At 39.2% G+C, this 12,416-nt stretch overlaps 1 protein-coding gene across 12 annotated transcripts in view; it reads right to left on the minus strand.

The window, feature by feature from the left end:
* Atp11c (ATPase, class VI, type 11C) overlaps nucleotides 1–12,416 on the minus strand; it is a 181,571-nt gene that overhangs the window by 93,363 nt on the left and 75,792 nt on the right. For all 12 annotated transcript variants that reach the window (XR_001782750.1, XM_006528091.4, XM_006528090.4 and 9 more), the window contains one exon: nucleotides 4,789–4,908. Coding sequence is in view for 11 of the 12 variants with exons in the window: in XM_006528091.4 (XP_006528154.1) it covers nucleotides 4,789–4,908 (120 nt within the window). In the remaining variant the exon portion in view is untranslated. The remainder of the gene's footprint in view (nucleotides 1–4,788; nucleotides 4,909–12,416) is intronic.

The raw sequence follows: 12,416 nt of genomic DNA on the forward strand, positions 1-12,416 counted from the left end.
TAAAACCAATATTAGCACAGATTAAGAAACATTGGGCTGGAGAAATGGCTCAGCAGTTAAGAGTACTACTGGCTGCTCCTCCAGGTCCTGAGTTCAATTCTTGGCAACCAAATGGTAGCTTACAACCATCTATAATGGGATCTGATTCTCTCTTCTGGATGTATGTGAAGACAGATCACCCATAACAAACAAACAAACAAACAAACAAAATCATACTACTGAAAGAAAAACATTTCCAAAGAGTTTTCTAATCAGAAACAAAATGGAACATTAGACATATACATGAAGTTATTAAAGTTCACTTGTTTATCTAAAAACTGGACTCTCAGACTTGGTTTGCTGCTACAGAAACAAAACCAATGCCAATCACAGAAGAAAGCACATATAGTAGTTGTTTTAAATATAGTGATAAAATGAATTTTCTGTCCTAAGTTCTTGCCAAGAAGATAATTGTGCTATTTAAAAAATAATGTATTTATATTTCCTGTATGCAGGTATCTTGCCTGAATGTATGTCTATGCACTATGCATGTACCTGTTGCCTAAGCCTTCATGTGGGTGCCAGGACAAGCAAATGCTCTTAATTATTGAGGTGTTTTTCCTTAAACTATTTTAATATGGAGCCATGAAATTAAAAATCAGTCCAAAGATTTAAGAATATGCTTTAAAATGTTTCTACATAAAATACTAGCACTGCATATATTTTTTATGATAAGTATTTTCACTTATTTTGTAGTGTGTTAAATAATTGGTAGAGGTAGACACACACACTCAGAGCTTCTAAAACTTGTATTATATCAAAAGTTGTGTTACTGACTCAAACATCTACCATCTAAACACAACTAAAACCAAATTTTCTATCAAATAAATCTAGAAATATAAAAGTAGGTAAGCTGAAGTGAATATGAACTAAGCAACTGAAGGCTTGCGCTTTATTTGATTTGTGCCCGAAGTATGTGGTATAGCTCAGTGAATGAGTAGTTATCCAGCATAGCTGTAGTTTTATGTTTTATCCCAAGCTCCAGAGAAGAGAGTGGAAATGGCCGTTTTTATGTTAAGTCCACCAAGTTTTTCACTTAGCAATAAAACTGCTGACGGGGAGGATGAAGCGCTAATATTTTGAATAATACAAGCAACAGTTAAACAAAGGCAGGTATGTCAGCACATATCTGTAATCTTTCCACTCAGGAAGGTAAGATAGGAGGATTGCCAGGAGTTCAAGGACAGCCTGAACTACATAGGCAAGCCAACATAGGGGAAAATAACAAAACCTTGTCAAAAACAAACAAAAAACAAAAAAGGAGGGACAGGGACACAGGTAAAAATGAAATACTATTTAAAAAGTAACTTATAAAGTTATCAGTAAACTGAACTGCACAAAGAACACAACCATCCCTACCTAGTAGAATCATCTGGATGCAATAGAATAGAAAAGTAAGATTAATTGTCAGTAAGTTTTATATTGGTAACTGCTCAGTTGGCTAAATTACTGTATTCAAGTTCCTATCTACTCTCTTTTCTGTAGGCAGTAAGTATACTTACTATACTCTACCTTCCTCACAGAACTTCTAAACTGGGTAAGGTAGCACATGCTTTGAAACCTGGCACTTGGGAGGCAGAGGCAGGCAGATTTCTGTGACATTGACGTCAGTCTGGTCTACAGACTGAGTTTAAGGATAGCTAGAGCTATATAGTAAGACAAAAGAAAGCCAACAAAGTCAAAAATACAAACAAACAAACAACCCCCCCAAAACCACAGAAATGAGGTCCTCATCAACAAAAACACACACTACCATTACCATTTCTTTCTAAACCTAGTATAGTGATGCATGTCTATAACATTAGCACTTGAGAGGTAGTAGCAACACACACACACACACACACACACACATACACAAATGAATTGAGGTCAGCCTTTCTTTCTGAAATTACTGTATTGTCAATTCTTCTTTGTATAGCTCAACAGTTTTCATTAAAAAATAAAACAATTAATTAGAAAAACTATATGTATGGTATTCAGAGGAGGGTGCCTAGAGGTATCTTGGTCTGTGTACAAAATGTTCACATCTGTATGGTGGTTTTGTTTAGAAATAGCATTTTAACTCTCTCACATGCTCTTTAAAACACAAAAACATGTTATTGCATTGCTTTAGATGCTGGCAAAACTGGATGTTATATAAACTTTGAAAAAGCATCCACTAAATCCATAAAGCCTGAGGACTAAAGTGCAACAAAGAATCACCACTCAGTAGTGAAAGTCCCCACCAGCGCAGCACAGCTCTTTACTGTCGCACAGATAGGACACTAGCGAACGTCATAAGTCTTTCATATTGATGGAGGAGAAAAGAAAGCTGAGGATGGTACACAAACAGCATAATATGAAAAGGGATTTTTCTTCAAAGTTATAGGGCCTTACACAGTAGTTCTGTTGCTGGCTTTATCTCAAGTGCTTGCTTATCAAACTGGGAGCTTTCTCTGGGTTAAGTTTCTCTATCTCTAAGTCAACAAGATGAACCTCAAATGACTTTTTAGTTCTTGTGTCTATGATTCTGAGCCAAAGGTCTATAACTGATTGCTTAGTTGGGTAACATAGAGTAAGTCAAAATCTATACTGAAAAGACTATTCACTACCCCACATACAAGTATATAAGCTCCTGACTGTGACTAAAAGTTCTGCAACAATGTGTAAGAGAAAAAGAAAATCAGCATTTTATCTGATTGTTACAGTGTTCTACAGGCTTACATACATATCTGTTCATTGGGCTTCTCAGTTTCACATTCATATTTTACATCTTAATCTTTTATTTCTTTCTTTTTATAGATACAAGGTCTTTCTCAATACAATCCCAGCTGTCCTAGAACCCAGAGAGCTGAGTGCTTCTGTTTATATTTTACATATTAACATTTGAACTGAAAATAATCTCCATTATGCCATTGCCTAAAGGAGAAACTAAAGGAATATTTGAATATAAGAATATGCTATATTGTTAAAGGAAGAATTTTAGAGCCTAAGTCACTGCAGATGTGCACTGAATTAAATGTCACCAACATTTTAGCTCTCTCTTGCCAGACTGCATTTGGAAGTCAAGAACATTATCAAACTATGCTCCTTGCTATAAGAAACTGTAGTAAACCAGGTATCTACTATTCTAGCACCTTTCCTGGTTGGCCAGCAATAAAGATCAGTAAATTATACTAGCAGAGTGATGACTACTGGGTGCTAGGAGCTGTAAGAAGTGCTTCCATCTATGAAGTATTAGTCATTTCATAGGCTGCATTCATTAAGTTAACTAAGGTGATATAGCTAATAAATACTTTGTCAAGATTTAAATACAAGTACTCAAACTTGTAGGACCCTGCTCTCAACTTAGACCATACTAAACTAAGACCATTATTCAAAAAGTGCCATGCCTATTGTGGTTAAATTTTATAGGCCAAGCAATATACAGGCAAAATGTACCCTGTAGGACCTAGAATCACAAGTCAGAAGCAAGATGGAGGAGAGGAGAGATGCAAATGGAAGTCACTAAGCACCCTCCAGAAGAATGTAAATCCGGTACAGTCTAATCCTTTCAAGGGCAACTCAGAAAGCTCTACACAAGTAAATAATTAATAAGTCCTCATGTTGGCAAATGCTCTACCACTGAGAAACACCTCTCCCCAGCACAATAATTATTACTTGTAGCACATTTTAAGGCCTGAAGTAATATGCACCATCAACAGGCACTGTGAATCATAATGGGAGGCAAGTGATAGGCTTTTTAAAAAGTAAATTACTGTTCAGGGTATTAATTATCACAGTTGGCATTCTGATTTGTACATGACCATGTGTGTATACATATATAAATGCATCAGCATCTTTAGAAGCATAAATGAATATATCCAACTTTGTATGAACTTCTCATGAGTTTTTTTTTAAGACTTTCTATAGATTCCTAGGAAGTTCCAGACACCTGTAATGGGGGAAGCCCCCAGAAGACTATAGGGGTTACCTAAGCCTAATAGTGGGAAAATAGAACCTGAAGAGGCCACTCCTGTATCTAGGCAGGACCCCCAGTGGAGGGATAAGGACACCAACCCACCCACAAAAGTTTCGACCTAGAATTTTTCCTGTCTAAAAGAAATTCGAGGATAAGGATGGAGCAGAGTCTGAGGGAATGGCCAACAAACAACCAGCTTAGCTTGAGACTCATGGACAAGCACCAATCCCTGACACAAGGATGTTGGTGTTCTTTCAGACAGGAGTTTGGCATAACTGTCCCTGAGAGGCTGTACCCAACAGCTGGTTCAGACAGGTGCATACACCCACAATTAGACAGTAGATGGCTCTTGGGGACTCTTTTGGAGGAAGGATTGCAGGCCCTGAAGGGGATGGAAACTCTACAGGAAGACCAATAGAGTCAACTAACCTGGACCCTTAGGAGCTCTCAGGGACTAAGCCACCAACCAAAAGACACACATAGGCTGGAGCAAGGCCTCTGGCACATACATTGCAGATGTGCAGCTCAGTCTCCATGTGGGTCCCCCAACAACTGGAGCAGGGGCTGTCCCTAAAGCAACAGCCTGTCTATGGAATCTGTTTCCCAACAGGGCTATCTTGTCTGGCCTGAGTAGGAGAGGATGCACCTGACCCTGCAGAGAATTGATGCTCCAGGGTTGGGTGATATAGGGTGTGGGAGGAAGGAATCCTCTCAGAGGAGAAGAGGGGTTACTGGGGAGGGATTATGTGAGGGGAAACTGGGGAGAAGTGATTGGGTTGTAAATAATTAATTAAAAAAAACAAACTTACCTTAGATGAGACTATTCTATTATCACAAAATCTTTGCGCAATATAAGGTTCTGTTCCAGAAATGGGATGATTGCCAACAAACACTGTGCGTGTACCAACTCGTTTCTCTTCTCCAGCACACTAGCCAAGAAAGAAGGAAAAGGTCAGCTTTTCACCATGTTTCTCCATGTTTTTACCAAGCTTAGAATTCTGGTGAATCGGAGGAACAGGGAATGGTAAAAACCCTGTCTAGAAATGAAAATCCACAAATCTCTTACCAGGTTAACAAATTATCCTAGCAAAACTATTGTTTGAACGAACTGGTCTAAAGCCAACAGTACAATTCTAATATAGTTACAGAAAGCAATTAAAGGCATCTAGAGAACTTTACCTCAAAATATAGCACTATGATATGCTGATAATTTAATAATAATGCTCGTGAAAAGATGTTGTAAGAGTGTTTACTCTGATGCTGTGCTGGATACTCCAAAGAAGAAAGTAATTGCAATTATTCTTTTCTGTGTATTTTCTTTAACTAATCTCATATTTTCAGGACAGAATATTCAATAATAAACTATACTTGAACAGATTTTTGACACAAGTTTTGTCTACTTCCTATGCAGGCCCATTCAATTCTCCCAAACAATAATTTATTAAGCACAGTGTAAGTCCTAGACACATCCATCCACCTAAACTCATTTGTTATTCCTCAAATTGTCACATTCTTCATCTTCTCATCCCCTATTGTACTGGCTGGTTTTGTGTGTCAACTTGACACAGGATGGAGTTATCACAGAGAAAGGAGAGTGTCTCCATGAGATCCAGCTGTGGGGCATTTTCTCAATTAGTGATCAAGCGGGAGGGCCCCTTGTGGGTGGGACCATCCCTAGGCTGGTAGTCTTGGGTTCTATAAGAGAGCAGGCTGAGCAAGCCAGGGGAGGCAAGCCACTAAGAACATCCCGCCATGGCCTCTGCATCAGCTCCTGCTTCCTGACCTGCTTGAGTTCCAGTCCTGACTTCCTTTGGTGATGAACAGCAGTATGGAAATGTAAGCTGAATAAAACCCTTTCCTCCCCAACTTGCTTCTTGGTCATGATGTTTGTGCAGGAATAGAAACCCCGACAAAAACACCTATAAAGCAAGTTTATAATAGGCTGAGTGGTAGTTCACACTTGTATATAAGTATATAAAAGGACTATCAGGAGTTTGAGGCCAGCCTGGTCTCAAATACAAACAAACAAACAAAAACCCGAAATAAAACAGAACACCTTAAAACAAAACTAACTGCACAAATGCAAAAGGGTTTATAGATATCTGGATCCCGTTTGATTAGTTGAGCAACTAATTGCAATTCCTTGGTTCCCTTAAAACACGTGGTAAAATTAATCAACCTTCTGTCAACTCATTTGATGAAATTTTGGAGGGCATCTTATACAAACAACACTGCATTTTATTGCCAGCCATATTATTTCGGCCATAGTCCAAATGCAGCTCAAAACTCTAACTTATAAAAATAATAGGCTGGAAATATTTTATTTATTATAAAACTTCTGAGGATCATTGTGTCAACTAACATATCAGAGAATAGAACACACAATACAAATTATTTCTAAACATGAAATAATTACTTATAACTTTAGAAGTCAAATCCTATTAATGAAATGATCACACTTTTCTACAAAGAAACTATCATTCTTTGATTTTATAAGAGTTTCCCAATGCTCTTGCACAGTCTACTGCCCTAAAGTCAGTTAGAAATATATTTCTAATACTTCTTGTACCTCTTTTGAGCCTGGTCTACAGAGTGAGTTCCAGGACAGCCAGGGCTACACAGAGAAACCCTGTCTCGGGAAAACCAAAATAAATAAATAAATATAAATATAAACTATATATATATATAATATATATATACATATGTATATATATATATATATTCACTGAATCTAGAACGCCCAAACTAATGCTCTAGTATATGTAAAAACAAAATCTTGTTCTTTGACAGAATCAACAAGATAGATAAGCCCCTAGCCAAACTAACTAAAGGGCCAAGAGGCAGTATCCAAATTAATAATATCAGAAATGAAAAGGGAGACATAACAACAGAAACTGAGGAAATTCAAAAAATCATCAGGTCCTACTATAAAACCCTATAATCAACAAAACTAAAAAAAACCTAGATGAAATGGATGGCTGTTAGGCAGATACCACATACCAAAGTTAAATCAAGAGCAAGAAAACTATCTAAACAGGCCCACATCCATCCCATAAGGAAATAGAAGAAGCCATTAAAAACCTCTCAACCCAAAAGAGCCCAGGGCCAAATGGATTTAGTGCAGAATTCTACAAGACCATCAAAGACCTGATACCAATTTTCCTCAAACTACTCCATAAAATAGAAACAGAAGGAACACTACCTAATTCGTTCTATGAAGCCACAATTACTCTGGTACCTAAACCACACAAGGACCCAACCAAAACAAAGTAAAAATGGCCATCCTGCCAAAGGCAATCTATAATTCAATGCAATACCAATCAAAATCCCAACACAATTCTTCAAAGACACGGAAAGAGCAATTCTCAAATTGATCTGGAAAGGCAAAAAACCCAGAATAGCCAAAAACAATTCTTAACAATAAAAGAACAGGTAGGGGAAACACCATCCCTGACCTCAAGCTTTACTACAGAGCAACAGTGATAAAAACTACATGGTATTGGCATAGAAAGACATGTCGAACAACGGAATAGAATTGAAGACTCAGAAATAAAACCACACACGTATGGACACTTGATCTTTGACAAAGACGCCAAAAATATACAATGGAAAAAAGAAAGCATCTTCAGTAAATGGTGCTGGTCTAACTGGTTGTCTGTATGTAGAAAAATTAAAATAGACCCAGATTTGTCATCTTGCACAAAGCTCAAGTCCAAATGGATCAAGTACCTCAACATAAAACCATATACACTGAATCTAACAGAAGGTGGGAAAGAGCCTTGAACTCATTGGCAGAAGAGGAAGTTTTCTAAACAGAACTCCAATGGCTCATGCGCTAAGATCAAGAATTGATAAATGGGACCTCATGAAACTGGAAAGCTTCTGTAAAACAGAGGACATAGTCAATAAGACAAATTGGCAACCTACAAATTAGAAGGAATGTGGACTGGGGGTTGGGAAGTAGAGGGGAACCTGATCTGGTACTGGGTGAGGGAAAAGGACTGGAGCCCCTAGGGCAAAGAGAGAGTAGAAACAGGCAACCTTGGGAGGTAGGAAGTTGGGGGTCCCTCCAAAATATACCAGAGACCTGGGAAGTGAGAGACTCTCAGAACTCAAAGGCCTTGGATGAAAGGCTTGACAAGTAGGGAAAGGGAACTTGTAGAGCCTACCTCCAGGGCATCAAGTGAGGGACAGGGTTGCCATCCCACAGTCACAACTCTGACCCATATTTGTTCCTGTCTGAAAGAACTGCAGTGATGGAAATGGAGAGGAGCCTAAGGAAAAGAAGGTCCAGCGACAGGCCCAAAGTGGGATCCAACTCAGAGGGAGGTCCCAAGGCCTGACACTATTACTGAAGCTATGGAGCGCTCACACAAAGGGACCTATCATGATTACACTCTGGAAGACCCAACAAGCAGCTAAAAGAGTCAGAGGCAGATAGTTGCACCCAACCAATGGACAGAAGCAGAGGACTCCTGTTGTTGAATTAGGAAAAGGCTGGAAGAAGCTGAGAAGGGTGACCCTGTAGGAGGACCAGCAGTCTCAATTAACCTGGAACCCCAAGATTTCTCAAACACTGGACCACCAGCCAGGAAGCATACACCAGCTGATATGAGGCTCCCAACACACACATACAGTAGAGGACTGCCGGGTCTGTGTTCATTTAAGAGGAGATGCAACTGCCATATCCGGGGATCCACCCCATAATCAGCTTCCAAACGCTGACACCATTGCACACACTAGCAAGATTTTGCTAAAAGGACCCAGATATAGCTGTCTCTTGTGAGACTATGCCAGGGCCTAGCAAACACAGAAGTGGATGCTCACAGTTAGCTACTGGATGGATCACAGGGCTCCCAATGGAGGAGCTAGAGAAAGTACCCAAGGAGCTAAATGGATCTGCAAACCTATAGGTGGAACAAAAATATGAACTAACCAGTACCCCCTGGAGCTCGTTCGTGTCTCTAGCTGCATATGTATCAGAAGATGGCCTAGTCGGCCATCAGTGGAAAGAGAGGCCCATTGGTCGTGCAAACTTTATGTGCCTCAGTACAGGGGAATGCCAGGGCCAAGAAGTGGGAGTGGATGAGTGGGGGAGTGGGTGGGGGAGCGTGTGGGGAACTTTTGAAATAGCATTGGAAATGTAAATGAAATAAATACCTAATAAAAAAATAAAACAGCAATGGCTTGTGCTGTAAGATCGAGAATCGACAAATGGGACCTCATAAAATTGCAAAGCTTATGTAAGGCAAAAGATACCATCAATAAGACAAAAAGGCCACCAACAGATTGGGAAAGGATCTTTACCTATCCTAAATCAGATAGGGGACTAATATCCAATATATATAAAGAACTCAAGAAGGTGGACTCCTTCAAAATCAAATAACCCCATTAAAAATGGGGTGCAGAGCTTAACAAAGAACTCTCACCTGAGTAATACCGAATGGCTGAGAAGCACCTGAAAAAATGTTCAGCATCCTTAATCATCAGGGAAACGCAAATCAAAACAACCTTGAGATTCCACCTCACACCAGTCAGAATAGCTAAGATCAAAAATTCAGGTGACAGCAGATGCTGGCAAGGATGTGGAGAAAGAGGAACACTCCTCCATTGTTGGTGGGATTGTAAGCTTGTACAACCACTCTGGAAACCAGTCTGGTGGTTCCTCGGAAAATTGGACATAGTACTACCAGAGGATCCCGCAATACCTCTCCTGGGCATATATCCAGAAGATGTTCCAACCAGTAAGAAGGACACATGCTCCACTATGTTCATAGCAGCCTTATTTATAATAGCCAGAAGCTGGAAAGAACCCAGATGTCCCTCAACAGAGGAATGGATACAGAAAATGTGGTACATTTACACAATGGAGTACTACTCAGCTATTAAAAAGGATGAATTTATGAAATTCCTAGGCAAATGGATGGACCTGGAGGGCATCATCCTGAGTGAGGTAACACATTCACAAAGGAACTCACACAATATGTACTCACTGATAAGTGGATATTAGCCCAGATACTTAGAATACCCAAGATACAATTTGTGAAACTCATGAAACTGAAGAAGAACAAAGACCAAAGTATGGACATTTTGCCCCTTCTTAGAATTGGGAACAATCACCCATGGAAGGGGTTACAGAGACAAAGTTTGGAGCTGAGACGAAAGGATGGACCATCTAGAGACAGCCATATCCGGGGATCCATCCCATAATCAGCCTCCAAACGCTGACACCATTGCATACAGTAGCAAGATTTTGCTGAAAGGACCCTGATATAGCTGTCTCTTGTGTGACTATGCCAGAGCCTAGCAAACACAGAAGTGGATGCTCACAGTTAGCTATTGGATGGACCACAGGGCTCCCAGTGGAGGAACTAGAGAAAGTACCCAAGGAGCTAAAGGGATCTGCAACCCTATAGGTGGAACAACAATATGAAGTAACCAGTACCCCCCGGAGCTCGTGTCTCTAGCTGCATATGTATCAGAAGATGGCCTAGCTGTTCATCAGTGGAAAGAGAGGCTCATTGGTCATGCAAACTTTATATGCCTCAGTATAGGGGAATGCCAGGGCCAAGAAGTGGGAGTGGGTGGGTAGGTGAGTGGGGGGGAGGGTATGGGGGACTTTTGGGATAGCACTGGAAAAGTAAATGAAGAAAATACCTAATAAAAAAATTTAAAAAAAAAGAGGAGATGCATCTAACCCTCAAGAGACTGGAGGCCCCAGGGAGTTTAGAGGTCAGGTGGGGTGGAGGGGTGCAGACATCCATGTGGAGACCGGGGTGTGGGGAGGAGGTGTGGGATGTGGAGCAGTTGGAGGGTGGGTCGGGGAGGGAGGAATAAAATCTGGAATGTAAATAAATAAATAAATAAATAAATAAATAAAAAATTAGAAAAAAACAGTAGTGTTAGTTCCTGTGATTTTTAAATAATATAGGTGCTTTTGACAAAACAGGGAAATCCAAGAAGGAAACATTAAGAAACAATATTATTTGGATGGAAGACAATATAGTTTTGGTGTAGGAGTATATAATTCCTGTCACTGGTAATGCATTTAAGTTTTTTATGAGTCCATCTTGTGTTGGATTGAGTCCCATCAAAATGTTCTTATAAACATTATTTTTTTAAGCCTTAAATAGGCTAGCACAGACTCTATTGTACTGGCACAAACACTACTTAAAAAGTATTCTTATAACTGTAAAAACATTAAAATTACACTCAGAACATATAGCATAGCCAAGAATAAAGCTTCAATTTCTTTCTCATGATAAAAATCGCCTGCCCGGGTCAATACTTGGGAGGCAGGAAAAATGGGGACTGTAGGCTGGCTGGGCAATGCAGAACCCCGTCACAGCAAACAAAAATCACCTTCCTATGCCTAAATAGTGTTTGAAACACACACACACACACACACACACACACACACATTTATATCAAAAATAATCACTCAAAACAGCAAAAACTGCAAACTAGCAAAAATTGAGCTAATCTCAATTATAATTCTATTTGGCCTATGGCTTTGATATTCACTTTAAAAGGAAAGCCACTGGAAGTATAATTTGTTTCTTGCATTCAGACCTTTGACTGGATAAGTAAGAGCCTCAATAGAAAATTGTAACTACAAGAGCTAACAGTGGAGTGGAAACAAAGCATACCTTGCCATCCTTTTCAGGTTTGGTAAATTTAAATATATCACCTAGACATATATATCTGTGATTATTAATCCTGACCATGTATCACCTTTACATTCACACTGAGATATGGGCCTATTGCTTAATATTTTTCCGGATGTTTTATAGGTGGAAAAAATACATAAGTGAGCCTGAAAATTACTGCTACCTTACTGTATTAAAATTATGCTTATTGTCAACTATCATCCTATAAATTTTCAATATAGTACTCATAATCCTGCCTGCATTTTTTCTTCAGGTTACAATACTTTGAATAATTTCATTTTACATGGTAAAATCCAAAAAAAAGTCATTATTAAACAATGTCTTTTCAAACCACTTCAAACTGTTCACAAAATGAAAATTTTGTTTGATGCTTCAATTTTGTATGTCTCTTGTCTTCCATTCAGATCATTAATAATGAAACTTGCAGGCACTGATATAATGCAAAGCTATCTGTCTTATTAGCAAATGATCTTAACAGATGTTATCCTTGATAATTACATAATTGTTCTGAATGGTTGGACTCCTCTCTTTGAGTTCTTATAATAAATAAAAGCTAAGAAAAATACCAATTAAAACTTGAAAGGAGCTGGAGAGATGTCTCAGCAGTTAAGAGAGCACCGGGTATTCTTCCAAAAGCCATTGGGCAGCACACAATCGTCTATAACTCCTGCCAGGAAATCTGACATACTCTTTTGACTTCCCCTGGCACCAGGCATGCGCTCAACGAACAGACATACAGGCAGCCAAAACACACATACACATAAAAT

Source organism: Mus musculus, chromosome X, assembly GCF_000001635.26.
Source record: "Mus musculus strain C57BL/6J chromosome X, GRCm38.p6 C57BL/6J".
NCBI lineage: Eukaryota > Metazoa > Chordata > Mammalia > Rodentia > Muridae > Mus > Mus musculus.